Genomic DNA, 27,460 nt, shown 5'->3' with positions numbered 1-27,460 from the left:
TTATTGACATTGTCCCTCTGTGTACATTTGAGGCTCAGACATGCTGCTCTGTTCTGGGCCAGCTGCAGCTTGTCTTTTTTTCCACACCTGACCATACAACTGGCCATGACTGACCCAGCAGACACAGACCAGCTCCACAATGCTGTCTTCCTGCAAGGAGCCACCATTGGAAGACACAAGGAGTTACTGCAATGTCATATGGAGGGACTCCATACCCTGGTTGAACGCCATGACCAGGCATTCTATACATTGCTGAAGCAATTCTGTGGATTCCCCACTGGGCAGAGGGTCACACCTGTAATCTCCCAGCCTACTCCAGTGTCCTGAGAACCCCGCTTACCTCCTCCGGAGCGCTACGCTGGAGATTCAGGAACCTGCCGGGCTTTTCTCTCCCAGTGCTCCCTCATTTTTGAGCTGCAGCCTTCTTCGTTCCCCTCGGGCCGCTCGAGGATAGCGTACATTATAACACTGAAGTCCGGGAGGGCACTCGCCTGGGCCACGGTGGTGTGGGAGCAACAGTCCGCCATCTGCTTCAGTCTGGAGGGGTTCGTGGCAGAAGTTCGGAAGGTGTTTGATTCTCTGTTGTCCGGGAGAGCGGGTGCTCGTAAGCTGCTCCCGTTACGTCAAGACTCCTGTAGTGTGGCAGACTATGCAGTGGATTTTCGCACATTGGCAGCTGAGAGTGCCTGGAACCCGGAAGCATTATTCAACATGTTTCTTCACTGATCAAAGATGAGCTCGCAGCCCGGGAGCTGCCCATGGACCTTGACTCCCTCATAGCCTTGACCATCCGGATCGATGGGTGGCTTCGAGAACTTAGAAGGGAGAGGGAATCGGTGCCCTGTCGTCCTCGTTCACCCTCGATTCTCGCCTCGCCCCCGGAGACCAGGAGAAACATGTAGACCGGAGGTCTAAAAGGCCAGCATCCCGAAGTCTCCTCTTCGCTGATGACGTTGAGATTGGTGTTTTGCGCATACTATTTAATGAAGCAGCCAGTTGAAGACTTGTGAGGCGTCTGTTTCTCAAACTAGACACTAATGTTTCAGGGAAGAATGTACAGTTGCAATTGTAAGTAGGCCTAATAAAAAAGAATCTGACTTCTATTAGGCCATATATTTTTGTTATTGTGAAATATGCTGTAAAGCCTCAGCCAGTTAAGTTATTTTATATAGGCCTAGGATCAGAAGAAATAGACTCCAATTAAGCCCTCTTGTTGTTTTGTAAAGTCAAATTAAAATGAAGATTATTGTTAAAATGAATTACTCGACAGGTATAGGTTTTCTCCATCTGTTGCTGTGGAACACTTGCATAACAAGTTAGCCATATTTTCAGCACCAGGTGCTGTTCCCCTCCTATTGATTGCACTGCAGTTGCAGCTTTACATTTCAGCACCACAAAATGGTCCGCTGCCTGCTTTATTAGTTGACTGTCTCCTGCATTCTCTCTCCCCATGAAGTTATTTAGGTGGGGTAACTTCCTTCTTGGGACAATGCATTTGTGAGTTTTTGCATCTCGGTTCTTTGATTTTTTTGTTTAATGAAACAAATATTCATAATTAATTTGAGTGTCTTGGGGGGGATAATATTGTTGGGGGACCCTGCACTACAACACAAGCATGGGAAAACTAGGCTTGTCAGTGACATATCTAGGCCTTCCAGAAGAACGGTGCCACACACTAAGCTATGGTCCAAACTTATTCTGAGAACCAGTCTCTTTAGCTAATATTCCACTCATTGCCACAGAGAATGGACTTTCGGTAATCTCAACGTTCAATATGCACTGGATTTAGGGCGGAGTTGCTCATTGGTTATTGGAAATAACTTAATATATTCCACGACAACACGTGGAGCCTCGAAAATAGAATTATGTTTATATCCCAGGACAAATTAGCTAGCAACAGCAAGCTAGCTAAATGGGACACATTAACGTTAGCTAGCAAGTGCAAGCTAGCTAGCTGAATTACCATACATGTTTAATGCTTTTCGACCTGTTCTACTCGCTCATTAAAACCTCTTGGCGCACCGATCCCTTTAGCGGGATCATTTTCGTCAACCTCCACTGAATTGCAGAGCGCCAAATTCAAATTAAATTACCAAAAATATTTAATTTTCATGAAATCACAAGTGCAATATACCAAAACACAGTTTAGCTTGTTGTTAATCCACCTGGCGTGTCATATTTTAAAAAAAGGTTTAAAGCGAAAGCAAACCAAGCGTTTGTGTGAGGACATCGATCAGTAGACAAAACAGCTAGCAGCAAAGTAATTTGGTCACGAAAGTCAGAAAAGCAATAAAATGAATCGCTTACCTTTGATGATCTACGGATGTTTGCACTCACGAGACTCCCACTTACACAATAAATGTTAGTTTTGTTCGATAAAGATAATTTTTATATCGAAAAACCTCCATTTGGTTGGCGCATTTTGTTGAGTAATCCACAGGCTCGTGCAGGTCACGACGGGCAGACAAATTCCAAATAGTATCCGTAAAGTTCGTAGAAACATGTCAAACGTTTTTTATAATCAATCCTCAGGTTGTTTTTAACATAAATAATCGATAATATTTCAACCGGACGGTAAACTTTTCAATACAAGAGAGAAAGAAAATGTCTAGCTACCAGTGGCGCGCGCATGAACAAATCTAAGGACATCTGGCAGTCCACTGACGCAATGTGATCATTCTCGCTCATTTTTCAGAATAAAAGCTTGAAACTATGTCTAAAGACTGTTCACACCCGGTGGAAGCCCTATGAAAAAGAATCTGGTTGATATCCCTTTAAATGGAGGATAGGCAGGCAATGGAACAGAGTACTTTCAGAAAAACAGCACTTCCTGGTTGGATTTTCCTCAGGTTTTCGCCTGCAATATCAGTTATACTCACAGACAATAAAACAGAGTATCATAATCTGCCAATTATATGCATATTCTAGCATCTGGGCCTGAGAAATAGGCAATTTACTTTGGGAACGTTATTTATCCAAACACACAAATACTGCCCCCTAGCTTCAAGAGGTTTTAATGATATAATGTTCATATTTGAATATGGCAGAAAGGTCTGTCTCTTTGGCATATGACATGGAGTACAGGGGGTGGATCAGCTAAAGTGACTTGTACCCAGCCTAGGTCCCACCCATTGCAAGTCAAAATGTGATTGGTCACTCAAACTCTAATACAGCTGAATGAGGCCTCCTGTCTACCTTCTGAAGGCCTAGCCAATGGTTGGCTGAGCTAGCTACATTTTCTTCGACCCAGAGACCACCAAAGAAAAATCATGATTGGATATTTTTTCTCTTCAGTACAAAAACTGAAGCGATAAAAATAAAAGATCATTCAAATTATTGAAAAGATGAAATACAATTATTTTAATTTCTATTTAAAAAATATATATATATATACAGTACCAGTCAAAAGTTTAGACACACCTACTCATTCCAGGGTTTTTCTTAATTTTTTACTATTTTCTACATTGCAGAATAATAGTGAAGACATCCAAACTATGAAATAACACATATGGAATCATGTAGTAACCAAAAAAGTGTTAAACAAATCAAAATATGTTATATTTGAGATTCTTCAAAGTAGTCTCCAATTGTCTTGACAGCTTTGCACACTCTTGGCATTTTCTCAACCAGCTTCATGTGGTAGTCACCTATAATGCTCTACCAACAGTCTTGAAGGTGTTCCCACATAAAGCCATAACGCATTTTTTTCAATAACAAATATGGTCAATAATATCAAAGGCTGCACTGAAATTTAACAAAATTAATTTTAACAATACAGCTTCCACAATCTTCTTGTCAATTTCTTTCAGCCAATCATGTAATTTGTGTCAGTGCAGTACATGTTGAGTGTCCTTCCCTATAAGCATGATGAAAGTCAGTTGTTAAATTATTCACAGAGAAATAGCATTGTATCCGGTCAACCACAATAATTTCCGTAAGTTTGCTAAGAACTGGCAGCAAGCTAATTAGTCGGCTGTTAAAGTTAGCAAAAATGAGATTGTTTTACAGGTCCAAAAAGCCCTGGTCAGAGAGTCTGTAGCTACTATTTTTGTCTAGGAGAGACGGGAGAAGTATGATAAATATGGATGGAATGAGTTCAGACACAGATCACAATGACTGAGCACTGAGCAGGTGTGCATGGAATATGTGATCCATATCTGAATAGCTGCAATAATAAACATATGCAGCACACTAAAGACAGCTCAGGAGAGATTTTCCAACCGCATAACCTTTACATTGTGTGTGTGTGTGTGTTCTGGCTAAGCAACCGTGGCTTTCCTGAGACAAATCAGCCCACAGAGATCCAGGATGTTGAGTAGGGCACAAACGTGTGTGTGTGTGTCTGCCTGCCTGCTTAGGAACTGGAGCTGAAGTAACAGCCATCCCCTAGTGTCCAGGCTGCATCATCCCCATGCCTTTCCTTCATCAATAAAACAGGGCTGTAGTCCAGGACCGGGACAGATATGCAGTAGCTGAGAAATAGGAATACTAGGACACTAGTACAGGTCCACATACTCTAGGTACTGTAGGAAAAACAGAAGCGATCACACTTATTGTACTGTACAGTGTCTTTCTAGTGTAATAATCCTATAGTAACAGATGTAATTAAATTATGGTATAATATTTGTATTTATTAAAGATATGCATGACAGGTAATAACAAATTAAGTAATCGAGCACTGAGAACAACGAGCAGCAATAACCTGTAATGTGCCTGCCAATGTTACATCATTTTAATGTACTTAGGGCTAGACGACAACTTCCGGTGAGATTGGAGTGCGTGCAATTCAAATAAATAATCATAAAAATTATGGATATAAAACATTTAGGTACAAGTGTCTTATATCGGTTAAAAGCTTAAAGTCTTGTTCATCTAACTGCATTGTCCGATTTACCATAGGCTTTACAGCAAAAGCATGCCATGCGATTGTTTGAGGACAGCGCCCCACATCAACATATTTTTCCACCGGCACAGGCTTCATAAAATCACAAATAAAGATGAAATATTCACTTTTTGAAAATCTCTCTGATTTGCAATCCAAAGGGTCCCAGCTAAAACATGTAGTGTCGTTTTGTTAGATAAGATCCTTCTTTATATCCCCAAAAGTCTCTTTAGTTGGCGCCATCGATTTGAGTAATCCACTCGTTCAACATGCAGAGAAAGGGATCCAAAAAGCTACCGCTAACCTTTGTTAAAACAATGCAAAATACATTTTGATATAATCATCAGGTACCCTAAAATGTAATTAAACTATAAGATTTCATACGGAAAGAAGTATGTTCAATAGGAAAACGATATTAGCAGGTGCGCGTGCTCTTCGTCGCGCACACACAGACTGATTTCCTAGTCTGTATCCCAGTACTAAAACTCAAAATTCTTCCTCGTTTGGGAAGAAACAAGCCTGACACCTTGAACAAAGACTGTTGACATCTAGTGGAAGCCATAGGAATTGCATCCTGAGAGCTAGATTTCAGAATACCCCTATACTTTCCATTGTAAGAGCATGGGCTCTCAAATTTTTTTCAATTCCGGTTGGTTATTCTTTGGATTTTCTCCTACCATATCTATTGTGTTAGTCTCATACATTATTTTAACATTTCTACAAACTTCAAAGTGTTTCCCATCCAATGGTACCAATTATATGCATATCCTAGCTTCTGGGCCAGAGTAACAGGCAGTTTACTTTGGGCACGTCAGTCAGACAGGAAGTGTAGAAAAATAGACCCTAGCCTGAAGAAGTTGTAGTCTGATAATAAGAATTTCTCAAGTGTGTCAGAACTTTTACTCTTCTTGAGCGGTGGCCCCTCTTCCATTTTTGTACTGAGCACAAACACTTGCACTCTGTGTGAAATAAATGTCTTGAGACAAGTAAAGTTGAAGTCGGAAGTTTACATACACCTTAGCCAAACACATTTAAACTCAGTTATTTATTATTCCTGACATTTAATCCTAGTAAAAATTCCCTGTCTTAGGTCAGTTAGGATCACCACTTTATTTGAAGAATGTGAAATGTCAGAATAATAGTAGAGAGAATGATTTATTTCAGCTTTTATTTTTTTCATCACATTCCTAGTGAGTCAGAAGTTTACATACACTCAATTAGTATTTGGTAGCATTGCCTTAAAATTGTTTAACTTGGGTCAAATGTTTTGGGTAGCTTCCCACAATAAGTTGGGGGAATTTTGGCCCATTCCTCCTGACAGAGCTGGTGTAACTGAGTCAGGTTTGTAGGTCTCCTTGCTCGCACACGCTTTTTCAGTTCTGCCCATACATTTTCTATAGGATTGAGGTCAGGGCTTTGTGATGGCCACCCCAATGCCTTGACTTTGTTGTCCTTAAGCCATTTTGCCAAAACTTTGGAATTATGCTTGGGGTCATTGTCCATTTGGAAGACCCATTTGCAACCAAGCTTGAACTTGCTGACTGATATCTTGAGATGTTGCTTCAATATATCCACATAATTTTCCTGCCTCATGATGCCATCTATTTTGTGAAGTGCACCAGTCCCCCCCACAAGCAAAGCACCACCACAACATGACGCTGCCACCCCCGTGCTTCAAGGTTGGGATGATGTTCTTCAGCTTGCAAGCTTCCCCCTTTTTCCTCCAAACATAACGATGGTCATTATGGCCAAACAGTTCCATTTTTGGTTCATCAGACCAGAGAACATTTCTCCAAAAAGTACGATCTTTGTCCCCATGTGCAGTTGCAAACCATAGTCTGGCTTTTTTATGGCAGTTTTGGAGCAGTGGCTTCTTCCTTGCTGAGCGGCCTTTCAGGTTATGTCGATATAGGACTCATTTTATTGTCGATATAGATGCGTTTGTACCTGTTTCCTCCAGCATCTTCACAAGGTCCTTTGCTGTTGTCCTGGGATTGAGTTGCACTTTTCGCACCAAAGTACGTTCATCTCTTGGAGACAGAACGCGTCTCCTTTCTGAGCGGTATGACGGCTGCGTGGTCCCATGGTGTTTATACTTGCGTACTATTGTTTGTACAGATGAACGTGGTACATTCAGGCGTTTGGAAATTGCTCCCAAGGATGAACCAGACTTGCGGAGGTCTACAATTAGTTTTCGGAGGTCTTGGCTGATTTCTTTTCATTTTCCCATGATGTCAAGCAAAGAGGCACTGAGCTGGAAGGTAGGCCTTGAAATACATCCACAGGTACACCTCCAATTGACTCAAATTATGTCAATTAGCCTATCAGAAGCTACTAAAGCCATTGCATAATTTTCTGGAATTTTCCAAGCTGTTTAAAGGCACAGTCAACTTAGTATATATAAACATCTGACCCACTGTAATTGTGATACAGTGAAATAACCTTTCTGTAAACAATTGTTGAAAAAATGTCTTGTGTCATGCACAAAGTAGATGTCCTAACCGACTTGCCAAAACTATAGTTTGTTAACAAGAAATTTGTGGAGTGGTTGAAAAACGAGTTTTAATTTCTCCAACCTAAGTGTATGTAAACTTCCGACTTCAACTGTACATACAGCAACACACACAATCCCAGCTGCCAGATCAAAAATACCCATAGTAAATGTCACTTCATATATTTAAAAAAAACACGTCATTCTAGGATTCTACAGCCTTTCTCAGATTGTGTTTTTACGATCAATAACATTTTGTAAATATTTTTTCTCCATCTGCTATGAGGTCCTCCACCTTGACCACCCACCCAGGCAGGCTTCCAGTAGTGTTTCCAGCCAAGGCTCTTAAAGAGAAGACTAAATCTTACTGTAGTACAGCAGCCAGCCAGATAGTGCCATTAAAACATCCTGGTTAAAATCAGCTTATTCAAATGTGGGGTTCTCTGTTTTCTAACCACTTCTCCTCTGCTGTAATGAGATGGAAGGCAGCACAAAGTAGAGAGGATGCTAAAAGCTACGATACACCAGATCCACAGGGCTGCCTAACGGCAAACTGACCAAAGTTATCCTGCTGTCATTTTTGGCTAATCCTGGCCTTTGTAGAGCCCTGTGGGACCCACAGCCCCTTGAGTATAATTTAGGGCTGCCCCCTAGGGCATACTATAGTGTACCACAGCCCCTGAGCTATAGTTCTAGCTAAAAGGATCACTGATTGAGCTATTCTAATGTGGAGCGGGGGGTGTTGTTAATAAAACCCACAATAACTTAGAACACAGGGTAGATGTTTGAGCAGTGGAATACTAGCCATTCTTTGCATGTCATCTGTTGTCCGTCTGTGCTATGACTTCCTGCATGCAGTTCTAGATGGCTCTAAAGGAAATAATTCCGCAAAGCTTGGATTTCCATAATGCAGTATATATTCTGTTGCTGGAAGTATGTGTCAATGCAAAGTAAGGAGGGTTTTAGGGACTGGTTCCAGTTTCAATCTCCTAAAGATCCATCAGCAGAGAGACTAATCATGTTAGGGAAACTGGGAATCAAAACCACTGGGGCTCCATCCTTCTCCACGTATCCCTCTATATATCCTTCTCCAGCATACTGTGAGAGAGGCCTTTTATGGAGTTTATGTATACCAAAACCATCGCATTGAGTGAAACTGACACCACTGAAAAGCCATGTCACAATCGTCTTTGTGAGTAGACCTTCAAATCAAGTGCTACCAGCTCTGAACCCAAAGGGCAGCTCACACGCACACGCACTGGACACTCAACACACTGCTCTTCCAATGCCCTGCTCCAGCAAGCACAAGACATTTCCTCTTTGTAAAGGTTACAGTGGCCTAACACAGCTCTGATGTCATGGTCAGTCTCTTCATCTGTCCTCTCCACAGTTCTTCTCAGCCTGCTGCCTACTGCCCAGGGGCCTCACTAAGCCCCAATATGTCACACCCAGTCTGCTGATCTCCTGTTTGGTACTGCTCTGCACTGCTCTGTTTTCTAACAAACCTCGGCCAAACCAAGATTCTCGACAATACACCGTCAACATTCTAATTCATAGATGTGATTTCTCTTTGGCAAATAGGAATAATGATTACTGTATCTGGTGAATTCAACTGTATATAATCAAATACATTTCCAAAGTGTATGTTTGTACTGCAGGTATAACGACTGCTGTCAGATCAGAGTTTCTCTAGTCTGTAGCCAGTTTGTTTTAACCAGTATATACTGCAGTCCCAGGACGCTTCATTATCCCTGACCTCTAACCCCTAAACTCTCCTCCAGTAGAGCAGGTCATGTGGGTCTGATTGATAGGAGCTCCTCAGGTTGGGAGAAAATTGTGAAGTCTTCACTACAGTACGGTCTGGGCCAATGAGTCAACCTCCAGCGCTCTCGGGCCAATAATAAGACTGCACATGTGCTCCAGAGAGGTCAAGAGTGCAGGAGGAGTGCATCAGTGTGCACTGGCTAGCACCCAGAGGAGGATGAAACTGTTCAAGTGTGCACTGTTGAACACACAAGAGATAACTTAAGACTGCATCAGAGCCCATTGGCAAAGACAGGGTAGGGTACAAAATGTGGTATGCTATGTACATGTTGTTGAAGAAATTCAGTGTGGCTTCTTACTGTAAACAATTGCGTTCGTTATGTACTGTATAACACCGAAAATACACAGTGATTCAACAGATTGGATCTGCTTACTCCACAATGATATTTTAACTCCTTGTCCAAAATTACTACTCATATAAAATCAGTGTTTGGAGACACACGGCTTTGCCTGAGTCTGTGTGATAAAGGTCTTGTGGCAGCTGGTTTAATGTCTTATTGTGACATGAGGTTAAAGATCTGGGTGTCATTCTCTATATCTGGTCCTTAAACACCACTGTTCTCCCTGTGGACCAGGGTAGGGCATGTAACAATGACATTCTCCCTTCTCCTGGGCCTGCTGTGTACAGGAGGCAGGCTGGGCAGATGCAGATAAGGCCTGAATGGCCCAATCAAACTAGCCCTGATACACCTAGTATCTATTATCATGCTGTCTGCATAATAATGGGGGAAGGCCAGCCATATCATGGCTCCAGTCAACTTAAAGGACAATGGGTTCTCTGCCATTGATCAACAGTGCAGCAGATCCAATCATTTCAGATGTTGGTGAAAAGGCCTGAGTGTGTGCGTGTGTATTGTTGTCTATGTGCCTGCGTCAACACAGACAGAGATGCAGAGAAGACTCAATCAATCTCAGGGTCGGTGCTCCTGTGCCCCATCCATATGGGTTGAAAAATGTCATTTTGTGGACAATAATGTTTCCTTTTTCTATTCTCCGTAAAGTGCATTGATAGCGTCATGCAGGTAAATGAGGTGGTCGAAGTACCCAGAGAGTATAGACAACAGCCTCCAGACAATTTGATATATATATAGCACATACAATCTAAAGTTGCTCATCTCTGTAACTTCATCTTCACTGATCTGACGAGACAGATGGAAGCAGTATGATGCATGCCTATCAGGCGTCTGCTTTTTCAGCTGTCAAGTTCCTTCATATCAAATCAAATGCTATTTGTCACATGCTTCATAAACAACAGGTGTAGACTAACAGTGAAATGCTTACTTTACGGGCCCTTCCCAACAATGCAGAGAGAAGAACAGAGAAATAATAGAAACAATTATAACAAGAGAAATAAATACAATGACTAACGATAACTTAGCTTTATACATGGGCAGAGGTGTGGTGCTGTAGTGCTGATCCACAGATGACGCAATCTCAATCGCACTCCACACTGCCCTTTTTCACCTGGACAAAAGGAATACCTATGTGAGAATGCTGTTCATTGACTACAGCTCAGCGTTCAACACCATAGTGCCCACGAAGCTCATCACTAAGCTAAGGACCCTGTGACTAAACACCTCCCTCTGCAACTGGATCCTGGACTTCCTGACGGGCTGCCCCCAGGTGGTAAGGGTAAGTAACAACACACCCGCCATGCTGATCTTAAACACAGGGGCCCCTCAAGCGTGCGTGCTGTCCTCTCCTGTACTCCCTGTTCACTCTTGACTGCATGGACAGGCATGACTCCAACACTGTCATTAAGTTTGCAGATGACACAACAGTGGTAGGCCTGATCCTGGGTCCTGGAGTCCTGACGGGCCGCTGCTAGGTGGTAAGGGTAGGCAACAACACGTCTGCCACTCTTATCCTCAACACTGGGGCCCCTCAGGGGTGTGTACTTAGTCCCCTACTCTACTCCCTGTTCACCTACGACTGTGTCGCCAAACACGACTCTAACACCATTAAGTTTGCTGTCGACACAACAGTGGTAGGCCTGATCACCGACAACGATGAGATCGCCTATAGGAAGGAGGTCAGAGACCTGACAGTGTGGTGTCAGGACAACAACCTCTCCCTCAATGTGAGCAAGGCAAAGGAGCTGATCGTGGACTACAGGAAAAGGCGGACCGAAAAGGCCCCCATTAACATTGGCGTGGCTGTAGTGGAGCGGATCGAGAGTTTCATGTTCCTTGGTGTCCACATCACCAACTAAAACATTGCACTGCACCATGAACACCATGAAGGTACCAGTACCAAGTCGATGTGTAGGGGTACGACGTAATTGAGGTAGATACAGTATGTACATATAGGTAGGGGTAAAGTGACTAGGAAACAGGATAGATAACAAACATAAGCAGCAGCGTATGTGATGAGTCAAGAGTGCAAAAAGGGGGAATGCAGATAGTCCGGCAGATATTTAGTTATTAGCCATTTAGCAGTCTTTTGGCTTGGGGGTAGAAGCTGTTCAGGGTCCTGTTGGTTCCAGGCTTGGTGCATCAGTATCGTTAGCAGAGAGAACAGTCCAAGATTTGGGTGACGGGAGTCTTTGATAATCCTTTGGGCCTTCCTCTGACACCGCCTGGTATATAGGTCCTGGATGGCAGGGAGCTAGGCCACAGTGATGAACTGGGCCACTCACACTACACTCTGTAGCGCCTTGCGGTCGGATGCCAAGCAGTTGCCATACCAAGAGGTGATGCAGCCAGTCAAGATGCTCTCAATGTTGCAGCTGTATAACTTTTTGAAGATCTGAGGGCCCATGCAAAATCTTTTCAGCCTCATGAGGGGGAAGAGGCATTGTCGTGCCTTCTTCACGACTGTGTGTGTGTGGACCATGTTAATTCCTTAGTGATGCAGACAACAAGGAACTTGAACCTCTCGACCCGCTCCACTACTGCCCCATCAGTGTGGATGGAGGCGTGCTTGGCCCTCCATTTCCTGTAGTCTATGATCAGGTCCTTTTGTCTTGCTGACATTGAGGGAGAGGTTGTTGTCTTGGCACGTTACTGACCTCCTACTTATAGGCTGTCTCATCTATGTTGGTGATCAGGCCTACCACCGTCGTGTCGTCAGCAAACTTAATGATGGTTTTGGAGTTGTGCGCAGTCATGGGTGAACAGGGAGTACAGGAGGGAATAAGCACGCACCCCTGACGGCCCACGTGTTATGGGTCAGCATGGCGGATGTGTTGTTGCCTACGCTCACCACCTGGGGGCGGCTTGTCTGGAAGTCCAAGATCCAGTTGCAGAGGGAGGTGTTTAGTCCCAGGGTCCTGCTTAGTGATGAACTTAGAGGGCACTGTCTTCTGTGGATCTGTTGGGGTGGTATGCAAATTGGAGTGGGTCCAGTGTGTTTGGGATGATGGTGTTGAGCCATGACCAGCCTTTCAAAGCATTTCATGAATACAGATGTGAGTGCTACAGGGTGATAGTCATTTAGACAGGTTACCTTGGTGTTCTTGGGCACAGGGACTATGGCGGTCTGCTTGAAACACATGGGTATTACAGACTGGATCAGGGAGAGGTTAAAATGTCAGTGAAGACACTTGCTAGCTGGTCAGCGCATGCTCTGAGTACGTGTCTGGTAATTCCTCTGGCACCGCGGCCTTGTGAATGTTAACCTGTTTTAACTTCTTGTGGATAGGGGACAGCATTTTCACGTTTGGATGAAAAGCATGCCCAGAGTAAACTCCCTCTTACTCAGTCCCAGATGCTAATATATGCATATTATTATTAGTATTGGATAGAAACACTCTGAAGTTTCTAAAACTGTTTGAATCATGTCTGTGACTTATTACTTACTTAGAACATATTTGGCTTGCAAAACCCAGAGGACAAACTATTCAGATTTTTATTTTTTGAGGTCACTCTCTTTTCAATGCCTTTTCATTGGGAATCCAGATTCCCAATGAAGGGACCTTCCTGCAGTTCCTATCGCTTCCACTTGATGTCAACAGTCTTTAGAAATTGGTTGAAGTTTTTCCTTTGAGAAATGAAGAAGTAGCCATGTTCAGAATGAGGCTCCAGTGAAATGTACTGTTTGTTAGGAAGCGCGTGACCAGAAAGCATGCTACACATTGTTTTCCTCCGGCATTGAACATAGATCATCCCGTCTTCAATTTTATTGATTTTTTACGTTAAAAAATACCTAAAGTTGTATTACAAAAGTAGTTTGAAAAGTTTGTACAAAGCTTTCAGGTAACATTTGAGATATTTTGTAGTCACGTTGTGCAAGTTGGAACCGGTGTTTTTCTGGATCAAACGCGTCAAATAAATGGACATTTTGGATATATATCGACGGAATTAATCGAAAAGGACCATTTGTGATGTTTATGGGACATATTGGAGTGCCAACATGAAGCTCGTCAAAGGTAAGGCATGAATTATATCTTTATTTCTGCGTTTTGTGACGCGCCGGGAGGGCTGAAATATGATGGTCTGTGTTTGTTTGCTTGGTTGCTATCCTCAGATAACAGCATTGTTTGCTTTCGCCGTAAAGCATTTTTGAAATTTGACACATTGGCTGGATTCACAACAAGTGTAGCTTTAATTTGGTATATTGAATGTGTGATTTCATGAAAGTTTATTTTTTATTGTAATTTATTTGAATTTGGCGCTCTGCATTTTCACTGGATGTTGGCCAGGTGGAACGCTACCATCCCACATATCCCAGAGAGGTTAAGGTCTTACTCACATCGCCTACGGAGAATGAGATCACACAGTCATCTGGAACAGCTGGTGCTCTCTTGCATGGTTCAGTGTTGCTTGCCTTGAAGCGAGCATAGAAGTAATTTAGCTTGTCTGGTAGGCTCGGGCAGTTCACGGCTGAGTTTCCCTTTGTAATCTGTGATAGTTTGCAATCAGGAGGATAGAGTTATGGTCAGATTTCCCAAAGGGAGAGCGAGGGAGAGCCTTGCATGCGTTTCTGTGTGTGGAGTAAAGGTGATCTACAATTGTGTCGACTCTAGTTGTGCAGGTAACTTGCTGGTAACATTTTTGTAAAACTGATTTCAGTTTCACTGCATTAAAATCACCAGCCACGAAAGTGCCACTTCTGGGGGTGTCATTTTACAAATGGCCCTGTGCAGTCTTAGTGCCACCTTCGGTTTGTGGTGGCCGAAAAGCCAGTGAGATGTATATTATCGATGTCCTTGTTCAGCCGTGAAACATAGAATATTACAGTTCTTTGGTCCCGTTGATAGGATAGTATTGAACGGAACTCGTCCAGTTTGTTCACTAACAGAATGGAGGGTAGAGGCGTTTTTTTTGCTCGCCAACGTAGTCTCGTCAGGATGCCGGCTCGTCTGCCTCTTTTGTGCCGTCGCTTCCTCTTTCGAATCCTGGGGATTAGGGCCTGGTCTGGAGTATGCAGAACGTCCAGAGCTGCGGACTCGTTGAAGTAGAACTTGCCATCCAAATTGAGGTTAGTGTTCGAGGCTGTTCTGATTTCCAGAAGCTGTTTTCGGTCATAGGTAATGATGGAGGAGACATTTTGTACAAAAAAAGTTAAGATCAGCATAAAAAAAACACACAAAAAAGAAGAATTGGTCAGGAGCCCGTAAAACCGCTGCTCTCCACTGCAGCGCCATCTTGTTGGATCAGTGCAGATGAAGAGAAGGACATTAACAGATGAAGTCATAGATGTGATCATAAGGGTTTATCAAGTAGTTGTACCTGACAAAGAAATTATAAAGAGTAGTATAGAGTAGTAATTACCTGACGTAGAGCGTTCTTTTCTGGCTGGTCCGTAGCGAGCCAGAGCCTGAGCTGATTCTACTGTTCATCATCTGCTCCCGAAGATCATGGATTTTGGCTTCAAACTGACTGTATTCTGTAAAACAGGGAAAAAGAGGAAATTAACAACATGAACATTTGAAAACTGGCAATAGTCTAGAAAATAAGCGACAGAGATAAATCCTCTGAAGGAAAGGGAGAAAATCTGTTGTATGGAAAGAAGACTGATTCCACTCTGTTCTGCAGAGGAAAGTTACAATGAATGACCAAGGCTATTTGGACACCTGCTCATCAAACATCTCATTCCAAAATCACTCCAGAAAACGCGTTTCCACTGTTCCAGAGTCCAATGGCGGCGAGCTTTACACTACTCACTCCAGTCGACGCTTGGCATTGCTCATGGTTATCTTAGGCTTGTGTGCGGCTGTTTGGCCATGGAAACCCATTTCATGAAGCACCCGACAAACAGTTATTGTGCCGCCATAGCTTCCAGAGGTAGTTTGGAACTCGGTAGTCCGCGGACAGACGATTTTTACGCGCTATGCGCTTCAACACTCGGTTCTGCGAGCTTATGTGGCGTATCACCTCACGGCTCAGCCGTTGTTGCTCCTAGACATTTCCACTTATAACAGCACTTACAGTTGAACGAGCAGCTCTAGCAGGACAGAAATGTGATGAACTGACTTGTTAGAAAGGTGGCATCCTATGATGGTGCCATGTTGAAAGTCACTGAGCTCTTCCATTTTACTGCCAATGTTTGTCTATGGAGATTGCATGGCTGTGTGCTCAATTTTATACACCTGTCAGCAACGGGTGTGGCTGAAATAGTCGAATCCACTAATTTGAAAGGGGTGTTCACATACTTTTGTGTGTATATATATATAGTGTATGACTGTTTTGGGTATACAGCAGATCTTATTATTTTCTCGTGATAAATGCATTACGGCAGAGAGATGTAACTACTGTCCTCTGAGGTAAAGGGAGAGAAAGACAGTGGGATGAAGAGAGAAATTACATTTTTGTGAGTATAATGTTTACTGTTCATGTCTGATTTGTTTATTTCACTTTAGTTGATCTATTCCACTTGCTTTGCCACTGTAAATATGAGAGAATGCAGAAGAGAGCGAGAGAGCGTCCTTGCGTCAACATGCCTGCTGTGCAGAGTAGATATAAAGGGTTTTAGTGTAGTTGCTGTTCTGTGGCTGAGTCTGTGTTCCAGAGAGACTGGCTAAGAGAGAGAGAAAGGCCACGGGTTATGTCTCTCTGGCTGCAGCGTCTGACCAAATCTCTCCTTTTCTGAGAAGATAAGAGGAATTCTGAGAATAGGAGAGGACTACCAGTAGCTTTTAATCTGGTTAAGACTGAAATCAGTTAACCCATGCAGACATGTCTAGGTGAGAGTTATAAACTGATTTAGGGCTTGGTAGAAGTTCTGTAATGCTCTGAGCAAAATCAAAACACATCTATAATAGATAATTAAGAGCATCATAAGCTCTGCTTCTAGCTCCGAGGCAATTTTGCAGTATTTCTTTTATTTGTTATTTCTTCGATTATTAGGCCGGATTTGTTTTTGTTTTTACATACAGCCGGAAATAACTTTTGGATATCAGAGCGGCGGTAACTCACCAGCATTACGACCAGGAATATGACATTCCCGAATTGAATCCTTTGTTCGTACCCCCCAGGGCAATTGAACTTATTCCAGAGGCTGCTCCAAAACAACGCCGGTGGGGGAAGAGGTATTCGGAGTGGACTTCTAGTCCGACTCAGGAGGTGTGCACACCATCCACCGCTTCCGAGTATATTACTCATTAATGTTCAGTCTCTGGATAATAAAGTAGATGAGCTCTGGGCGAGGATCTCCTTCCAGAGAGACATCAGGGATTGTAACATGCTCTGTTTCACGGAAACATGGATTTCTTGTGATATACTGTCCCCGTCCATACAGCCAGCTGGGTTCTCAGTACATTGCGCAGACAAGAATAAAGAACTCTCTGGGAAGAACAAAGGCAGGGGTGTATGTTTCATGATTAAATACTCCTGGTGTGATTGTGATAACATACAGAAACCCAAGTCCTTTTGTTCATCTGACCATATTACCTCCAAAGAGAATTCCCTTGGTTATAGTCACAGCTGTGTCTATAACCAAGGCAGAGTTGCAAAGAAAAAGCCATATCTCAGACTGGCCAATAAGAATAAAATAAAAAAGAACACAGACACTGGACAGAGGAACTCTGCCTAGAAGGCCGGCATCCCGGAGTCGTCTCTTCACTGTTGACGTTGAGACTCGTGTTTTGCGGGTACTATTTAATGAAGCTGCCAGTTGTGCACCGGGGTCTCCCACACCTTTTTATATTCTGGTTAGGGCCAGTTTGCGCTGTTCTGTGAAGGGAGTAGTACACAGCGTTGTACGAGATCTTCAGTTTCTTGGCAATTTCTCGCATGGAATAGCCTTCATTTCTCAGAACAAGAATAGACTGAAGAGTTTCAGAAGAAATTACCTTGCTTCTGGCCATTTTGAGCCTGTAATTGAACCGAGAAATGTTGATGCTCCAGATACCCAACTAGTCTATAGAAGGCCAGTTTTATTGCTTCTTTAAATGTGGACAACAGTTTTCAGCTGTGCTAACATATTGCATTTTTTTTTTCTAATGATCAATTAGACTTTTAAAATGATAAACTTGGATTACAACGTGCACAACGTGACATTGTTGATATTCCATTAAAAATCAGCTGTTTCCAGCTACAATAGTCATTTACAACATTAACAATGTCTACACTTTATTTCTGATGAACTTGATGTAATTTTAATGGACAAAAACAAGGACATTTCTAAGTGACCCCAAACTTTTGAATGGTTGTGTATATACAGTTGAAGTCGGAAGATTACATGCACCTTAGCTAAATACATTTAAACTCAGTTTTTCACAATTCCTGACATTTAATCCTCGTAAAAATTCCCCTGTCTTCGGTCAGTTAGGATCACCACTTTATTTTAAGAATGTGAAATGTCAGAATAATAGTAGAAAATTATTTATTTCAGCTTTTATTTCTTTCATCACATTCCCAGTGCGTCAAAAGTTTACATACACTCAATTAGTATTGGTAGCATTGCCTTTAAATTGTTTAACTTGGGTCAAATGTTTCAGTTAGCCTTCCGCAAGCTTCCCACAATAAGTTGGGTGAATTTTGGCACATTCATCCTGACAGAGCTGGTGTAACTGAGTCAGGTTTGTAGGCCTCCTCCTTTATATCCACAGTAAAACTTTTGTACCTGTTTCCTCCAGCATCTTCACAAGGTCTTTTGCTGTTGTTCCGGGATTGATTTGCACTTTTCACACCAAAGTATGTTCGTCTCTTGGAGACAGAACGCGTCTCCTTCCTGAGCTGTTTGTCGGCTGAGTGTTCCCATGGTGTTTATACTTGCGTACTATTGTTTGTACAGATGAACGTGGTACCTTCAGGCATTTGGAAATTGTTCCTAAGGATGACCAAGACTTGCGGAGGTCTACAATTTTTTTTTTCACAGGCCACTGTGTTCTTAGGGACCTTCAGTGCTGCAAAAATGTTTTGGTACCCTTCCCCAGATCTGTGCCTCGACCCAATCCTATCTCGGAGCTCTACAGACAATTCCTTTGACCTCATCGTTTGGGTTTTGCTCTGACATGCACTGTCAACTGTGGGACCTTGTATAGACAGGTATGTGCCTTTCCAGCACAAATACAGGTGTGCCAAGCTTGTAGCGCCATACCCAAGAAGACTCGATGCTGTAATCGCTGCCAAAGGTGCTTCAACAAAGTACTGAGTAAAAGGTCTGAATACTTATGTAAATGTTATCAGTTTTTTCATTTGTAATACATTTGCAAAAATGTAAAAACAACGGTTTTTGCTTTGTCAGTATGGGGTATTGTGTGTAGATTGATGAGGAAAATAAACAATTTAATACATTTTAGAATAAGGCTGTAAAGTTACAAAATGTGGGAAAAGTCAAGGGGCCTGAATACTTTCCTAAGGCACTGTATACCAAACTTGTGTTGATGAGAGGAATCATTTGAAGCCATTGTGGTCTGGTCAGTTCTTTCAGTTTTGACCAGAGGAATGTGTGTTTAGTCTTTCAGAAACTGGAAAAATGTGTCACATTGTATATTCAGCAATGAATCTGCCGATAGGAAAATCACTGAAAGACGTCCAATGTCTCTATCAAACAAGGACAACCATGTCTACACACAACAAAAATGTATAGTGCGATCGGTATGACATAGAGGCTTCGCGAAATGCCACAAAACAGGAATATATCCATTTATTTTAAGAACCCCCCCCCCCCCCCAGGCCCAGTCCGGCCCTCTTTGTGGCCACATACAGTATCTGTGAAACACATCTCACTGACCTAGAAATCCCACAGACATCATTTCCAAGGTTACAAATATATTACTGCGTCTTCTTTCCTAGCCGTCTTCAGTGCAGTAATATTTTAAGCAACTGTCAAGAGAAACGCCCTGGATTATGACAGCAACAAACATTAAAACATAGGAGGCAGAAAAACACTTACTCTAAAAATCCTTCCTAGATTATATAAAAGGTTCACACACACACACACACACACACACACACACACACACACACACACACACACACACACACACACACACACACACACACACACACACACACATCACAGGGACTAAGGAAGTTGTATTAAAAGGTGAAACTAAGGCGAACACAACCCTCCATAAAACCCAGCTTGATCCCGTTTGAAACAACAGTCACATAGAAACACCAGAAGAGAGAAAATTCTGCTGAATTCCTAACAAGTCTTAAAAATGCATTTTTCTAAACAGAAAACTGCTGTGTTGCGTGCAAAAGCATGTGTGTTTGTCTCCTCTCTCATCTCAGACATAGCGGCAGGCAGCAGAAAGGAGCTGAGCAGAGCACTTTGCTCTCTGTGCATAGCCGTGTACCATATCCTACTACCCATCCCCAAGCCATTACTGTACATAGAATCTAATTAAGGCTGAGTAATCCAATCGTACTGGGGCTCCACACACAGAAACACACACACACACACACACACACACACACACACACACACACACACACACACACACACACACACACACACACACACACACACACACACACTCGGAAGGAATCAAGCTGCCCAATGTACTATGTCTATTGTTTTATCTCTGAAAGACAAGGCTGTACTTACATGCTGCTCTGCTGAGGAATAGCTTCTCACCGGTGAGAGCGAAATAGTCAAAATACTGTTTCTCTCTGGGTTAGCGCCTGGTCGCTACTCTCCGAGTGTGTGTGAGTGTGTGGTAGTGAAGACAAGCTCTCTCTAGCGTCTGCTCCACGTTGGCTCCCGTGCACTTGTGTGTCTGTGTAGAGATACTACGCTCTGTCTGTCTTCCAGCTTTTGTCAGCCAGAACTAAACACCAACAGATGCTAACGCACTCTCTCACCTCCTCTTCTCCCACTGCATTTCTCCCTCTCTCCATCCTCCTATAACTCCTGCGCTCACCCCTCCCCCTTGTTCAAGGCAACTTGCTTCAGGGCTGACATAGTCATAGCAGCCCTCTGCCCTGTGCAACATACATATACAGTGCATTCGGAAAGTATTCAGACCCCTTCCCTGTTTCCACATTTTGTTACGTTCCAGACTTATTCTAAAATGTATTAAATTGTTTATTTTCCTCATCAATCTACACACAATAACCCATAATGACAAAGCGAAGACAGGTTTTTAGAAATGTTTTGCAAATGTATAAAAAACTTCATTTGGAAAAGCACACACACCTGTCTATATATCAAACCAAATCAAAATGTATTTGTCACATGCGCCGAATACAACAACCTTACAGTGAAATGCTTACTTACAAGCCCCTAACCAACAATGCAGCTTTAAGAAAAATAATTAAAGAGCAGCAGTAAAATAACAATAGCAAAGGTTATGTACAGGGGGTACCGGTACGGGGACACCGGTTAGTAGAGTAGCAGCAGTTTAAAAGGGGGGGCAACGCAAATAGTCTGGGTAGCCATTTGATTAGATGTTCAGGAGTCTTATGGCTTGGGGGTAGAAGCTGTTTAGAAGCCTCTTGGACCTAGACTTGGTGCTCCGGTACCGCTTGCCGTACGATAGCAGAGAGAGCAGTCTACTCCTAGGGTGGCTGGAGTCTGACAATTTGTAGGGCCTTCCTCTGACACCGCCTGGTATAGAGGTCCTAGATGGCAGGAAGCTTGGCCCCAGTGATGTACTGGGCCGTACGCACTACCCTTTGCAGTGCCTTGCGGTCGGAAGACGAGCAGTTGTCATACCAGGCAGTGACGCAACCAGTCAGGATGCTCTCGATGGTGCAGCTGTAGAACCTTTTGAGGATCTGAGGACCCATGCCAAATCTTTTCAGTCTCCTGAGGGGGAATAGGTTTGGTCGTGCCATCTTCGCAACTGTCTTGGTGTGATTGGACCATGTTAGTTTGTTGGTGATGTGGACACCAAGGAACTTGAAACTCTCAACCTGTCGATGAGAATGTGGGCGTGCTTGGTCCTCCTTTTCCTGTAGTCCACAATCATCTCCTTTGTCCTTATCACGTTGAGGGAGAGGTTGTTGTCCTGGCACCACATGGCCAGGTCTCTGAACTCCTCCCTATGGGCTGTCTTGTCTTTGTCAGTGATCAGGCCTACCACTGTTGTGTCATCTGCAAACTTAATGACAGTGTTGGAGTCATGCCTGTCCATGCAGTCAAGAGTGAACAGGGAGTACAGGAGAGGACAGCACGCACGCTTGAGGGGCCCCTGTGTTTAAGATCAGCATGGCGGGTGTGTTGTTACTTACCCTTACCACCTGGGGGCAGCCCGTCAGGAAGTCCAGGATCCAGTTGCAGAGGGAGGTGTTTAGTCACAGGGTTTTAGTTTAGTGATGAGCTTTGAGGGCACTATGGTGTTGAACGCTGAGCTGTAGTCAATGAATAGCATTCTCACATACAGTTGAATTCTGAAGTTTACATACACCTTAGCCAAAAACATTTAAACTCAGTTTTTCACAATTCCTGACATTTAATCCTAGTAAAAATTCCCTGTCTAAGTTCAGTTAGGATCACCACTTTATTTTAAGAATGTGAAATGTCTGAATAATAGTAGAGAGAATTATTTATTTCAGCTTTTATTTCTTTCATCACATTCCCAGTGAGTCAGAAGTTTACATACACTCAATTAGTATTTGGTAGCATTGCCTTTAAATTGTTTAACTTGGGTAAAATGTTTCGGGTAGGCTTCCACAAGCTTCCCACAATAAGTTGGGTGAATTTTGGCCCATTCCTCCTGACAGAGCTGGTCAGGTTTGTAGGCCTCCTTGCTCGCACACGCTTTTTCAGTTCTGCCCACACATTTTCTATAGGATTGAGGTCAGGGCTTTATGATGGCCACTCCAATAACTTGACTTTATTGTCCTTAAGCCATTTTGCCACAACTTTGAAAGTATGCTTGGGTCATTGTCCATTTGGAAGACCCATTTGCTTTAACTTCCTGACTGATGTCTTGAGATGTTGCTTCAATATATCCACATAATTTTCGTCCCTCATGATGCCATCTATTTTGTGAAGTGCACCAGTCCCTCCTGCAGCAAAGCACCCCCACAACATGATGCTGCCACCCCCGTGCTTCACGGTTGGGATGGTGTTCTTCGCCTTGCAATCCTCCCCCTTTATCCTCCAAACATAACAATGGTCATTATGGCCAAACAGTTCTATTTTTGTTTCATCAGACCAGAGGACATTTCTCCAAAAAGTACGATCTTTGTCCCCATGTGCAGTTGCAAGCCATAGTCTGGCTTTTTTATGGTGGTTTTGGAGCAGTGGCTTCTACCTTGTTGAGCGGCCTTTCAGGTTATGTCAATATAGGACTCTTGTTTGTTAACAAGAAATTTGTGGAGTGGATGAAAAAACAAGTTTTAAGGACTCCAACCTAAGTGTATGTAAACTTCTGACTTCAACTTTAGGTGTTCCTTTTGTCCAGGTGTGAAAGGGCAGTGTGGAGTGCAATACAGATTACATAATCTGTGGATCTGTTGGGGTGATATGCAAATTGGAGTGAGTCTCGGGTTTCTGTGATAATGTTATTGATGTGAGTCATGACCAGCCTTTCAAAGCACTTGATGGCTACAGACTTGAGTGCTACGGGTCAGTAGTCATTTAGGCAGGTTACCTTAGTGTTCTTGAAACATGTCTGTATTACTGACTCAGACAGGGAGAGGTTGAAAATGCCAGTGAAGACACTTGCCAGTTGGTCAGCGCATGCTCGGAGTACACGTCCTGGTAATCCGTCTGGTCCGGCAGCCTTGTGAATGTTGACCTCGCCTCTTGCGAGCAAAACCTCGAGACTTCCTTAGGTATCGTGCACCAGCTGTTGTTTACAAATATACATAGACCACCAGCCCTTGTCTTACCAGAGGTTGCTGTTCTATCCTGGCGATACAGTGTGTAACCCACCAACTGAATGTTATTAATGTCGTCATTCAGCCACAACTCGGTGAAAATAAGATATTCGTTTTTAATGTCCCGTTGGTAGGATATACGTGCTTGTAGTTCATCCACTTTGCTGTCCAGCGGATGGTACGTTGGCCAATAGTACCGATGGCAAAGGCAGATTAGCCACTCGTCGCTGGATCCTTACAAGGCACCCTGATCTCCTTCTGTGAAATCTGTATTTTTCTAGTGTGACGAATGACGGAGATGAGGGCCTGTTCGGGTGTCTGGAGTAAATCCCTTTCATCCGACTCATTAAAGAAATATTCTTTGTCCAGTTCAAGGTGAGTAATCGCTGTTCTGATGTCCAGAAGCTCTTTTCGGTCATAAGAGATGGTAGCAGCAACATTATGTACAAAATAAGTTACAATGTGAAAACCAAACGTGCTATTTTGCTTGTTTTAAGAGCCCATACAAAAGCAGCTATCTCCTCCGGCACCATTACAAGAGGTCCCACAGTTGACAATGCATGTCAGAGCAAAAACCAAGCCAAACTCCAAGACAGGATTGTGTCGAGGCACAGAAGTGTACCAAAACATTTCTGCGGCATTGAAGGTCACCAGTGACCTCCGCTCTTAAATGGAAGAAGTTTGGAACAACCAAGACTCTTCCTAGAGCTGGCTGCCCGGCCAAACTGAGCAATCAGGGGAGAAAGCCCTTGGTCAGGAGGTGACCAAGAACCGGATGGTCACTCTGACAGAGCTCCAGGGTTCCTCTATGGAGATGGGAGAACCGTCCAGAAGGACAACCATCTCTGCAGCACTCCACCAATCAGGCCTTTATACTAGAGTGGCCAGAGTTAAGCCACTCCTCAGTAAAAGGCACATGACAGCCTGCTTGGTTTGGCTAAAGGCCTCTCAGACCACGATGGTCTGATGAAACCAAGATTTAACTCTTTGGCCTGAATGCCAAGAATCACGTCTGGAGAAAACCTGGCACCATCCCTATGGTGAAGCATCCCTACGGATGTTTTTAGCTGAACAGACTGGGAGACTAGTCAGGATTGAGGGAAAGTTGAACGGAGCAAAGTAGAGAAATCCTTGATGAAAACCTGGTCGAGAGAGCTCAGGACCTCAGACTAAGGAGACGGTTCACCTTCCAACAGGACAACAACCCTAAACACACAGCCAACACAACGCAGAAGTGGCTTTGAAACAAGTCTCTGAATGTCCCTGGATGGCCCAGCCAGAGCCCGGACTTGAACCCAATCTAACATCTCTGGAGAGACCTGAAAATAGTTCACCATCCAACCTGACAGAGCGTGAGAGGATCTGCAGAGAGAATGGGAGAAACTCCCCAAATACAGGTGTGCCAAGCTTGTAGTGTCAGACACAAGAAGACTCGAGGCTGTAATCGCTGCCTAAAGTGCTTTAACAAGGTTCTGAGTAAAGGTTCTGAATACTTATGTAAATGCAATATTTCAATTTTTTTTTAAATTATACATTTGCTAACATTTCTAAAAACCTGTTTTTGCTTTGTCATTATGGGGAGGGGGGGTGTCGATTTGATGAGGAAAATAAACATTTTTATCAATTTTAGAATTAGGCTGTAACTTTACAACATATGGAAAAAGTCAAGGGGTCCGAATACTTTCCGAATGCACTGTACACACACACACACCTTTTCTGCTTTGTGTAACGTAGCTTACACACACATTTATGCAGGCTTTTTGACCTGTGTGCTGCCTAGTACACACACCCTTCCAAAGGCCTCTATACTGTTATTAGACTATTTTGCACAGATGGTCATAACCTTTTCACCCAAACCATAGAGTATGCAAAGAAGATGCCCCCCCCCATGCTTAATTGAGGATGTCTTCCCCCACCCAAGACATATGCACCCACACCCAAGACATATGCACCCACACATGCACACGCATGTGCACACGCACCAGTGTATATTTCCACAGCAATTTCAGATTTAGTTTGTCTTAAAATGCCTTTTAGTCTTAGCCGTGTTTTTAGTCATTTCATCCTTCATTAGTTTTAGTTGTTATCAGTCAACTAAAACTCTGGAAAATTTTTGTCTAGTTTTAGTCAGTCATTATAATAACATAATATTGACCTCTTAGCCTTGTCCAACTAGGCCTATTGTCCCCTCTTATAACTTAGCTGGCAACATTGCTATAGTGGCAGATAGTAACCAATGTCAGCCATAATTAATCATATAGGCTATAAGGCCTTGGCTATAGGTTAAACAATTTACAACGCTAATTTTCACCCCACTATAACCGTCGGAGGGGGGTAAATAATGTTCACTAAATAGCTATAGTTTTTCTAATCAGAAAAAATTAATCACAACTCGCATTTGACCAGCGCACATGGCAAAATAGAACTTCTGATGTGATCAGAGCAGAAATGGCCTATATGAAAGCAAAAATGATCAAATACATTATTGTTTCTAATAGAGGTAAGTTACAATTGAAGTGTCCTGGCTGTGCATCAGTTCAAAAGAGAGGAGTGATTCAAGTGACCGCTCATTTTTCTTTATTTTTACTATTTTCTACATTGAAGAATAATAGTGAAGACATCAAAACTATGAAATAACACATATCAAATTATGTAGTAACCAAAAAAGTGTTTAAAAAAATCTAAATATGTCATATTTTAAATTGCTCAATGTAGCCACCTTTTACCTTGATGAACGCTTTGCACACTCTTGGCATACATCAACCACATTCATGAGTTAGTCACCTGGAATGCATTTCAATGAACAGGTGTGCCTTGTTAAGTTAATTTGTGAAAATTCTTTCCTTCTTAATGTGTTTGAGTCAATCAGTTGTGTTGTGACAAGGTAGGGGTGGTATACAGAAGATAGCCCTATTTGGTAAATGACCACGTCCATATTATGGCAAGAACAGCCCAAATAAGCAAAGAGAAATGAAAGTTCATCAGTACTTTAATCTCTCTGGGATATTCTGGACGGTAGCGTCCCACCTCGCCAACAGCCAGTGAAATTGCAGGGTGCCAAATTCGAAACAGAAATCCCATAATTACAATTCCTCAAACATACAAGTATTTTACACCATTTTAAAGAAACTCCAGCCACAGTGTTCCATTTCAAAAAGGCTTTACGACGAAAGCACACCATATGATTATGTTAGGTCAGCACCTAGTCACAGAAAAACACAGCCATTTTTCCAGCCAAAGAGAGGAGTCACAAAAAGCAGAAATTTAAATAAATTGAATCACTAACCTTTTGATGATCTTCATCGATGACACTCATAGGACTTCATGTTACACAATACATGTATGTTTTGTTCGATAAAATTCATATTTATATCCAAAAATCTCAGTTTACATTGGCGCGTTATGTTCTGTAGTTCCAAAACATCCGGTGATTTTGCAGATTCTTTCTCAGGTTTTTGCCTGCCATATGAGTTCTGTTATACTCACAGACATCATTCAAACAGTTTTAGAAACTTCGGAGTGTTTTCTATCCAAATCTACTAATTATATGCATATTCTAGCTTTTAGGCCTGAGTAGCAGGCAGTTTACTCTGGGCACCTTTTTATCCAAGCTACTCAATACTGCCCCCCAGTCCCAAAGAAGTTTTAAGACATGAAGGTCCGGCAATACAGAACATTTTAAGAACTTTGAAAGTTTCTTCAAGTGCAGTCGCATAAACCATCAAGCGCTATGATGAAACTGGCTCTCATGAGGACCGTCACAGGAAAGGAAGACCCAGAGTTACCTCTGCTGCAGAGGATAAGTTCATTGGAGTTACCAGCCTCAAAAATTGCATCCCAAAAAAAGCTTCAGAGTTCAAGTAACAGACACATCTCAACATCAACTGTTCAGAGGAGACTGCGTGAATCAGGCCTTCATTGTCGATCTGCTGCTGCAAAAAACACTACTAAAGGACACCAATAAGAAAAAATGACTTGCTTGGGCCAAGAAACACGAGCAATGGATATTAGACCGCTGGAAATCTGTCCTTTGGTCTGATGAGTCCAAATTTGAGATTTTTGTTTCCAACCTCCGCAGAATAGGTGAACGGATGATCT

At 42.8% G+C, this 27,460-nt stretch overlaps 1 protein-coding gene across 9 annotated transcripts in view; it reads right to left on the bottom strand.

Moving 5' to 3' along the window:
- LOC129855654 (discs large homolog 1-like protein) overlaps positions 1-27,460 on the bottom strand; it is a 203,074-nt gene that overhangs the window by 20,461 nt on the left and 155,153 nt on the right. For 8 of the 9 annotated variants that reach the window (XM_055923540.1, XM_055923541.1, XM_055923542.1 and 5 more), the window contains one exon: positions 14,912-15,026. In XM_055923540.1, coding sequence (XP_055779515.1) covers positions 14,912-15,026 — 115 coding nt within the window. Of the gene's footprint in view, positions 1-14,911; positions 15,027-20,138; positions 20,418-27,460 lie in introns of those variants that run through there. The other variant, XM_055923547.1, reaches the window with a different exon arrangement.

The sequence above is a fragment of the Salvelinus fontinalis genome, chromosome 5, assembly GCF_029448725.1.
Source record: "Salvelinus fontinalis isolate EN_2023a chromosome 5, ASM2944872v1, whole genome shotgun sequence".
Classification (NCBI taxonomy): domain Eukaryota; kingdom Metazoa; phylum Chordata; class Actinopteri; order Salmoniformes; family Salmonidae; genus Salvelinus; species Salvelinus fontinalis.
This window is presented reverse-complemented; position numbering and strand designations above follow the sequence as displayed.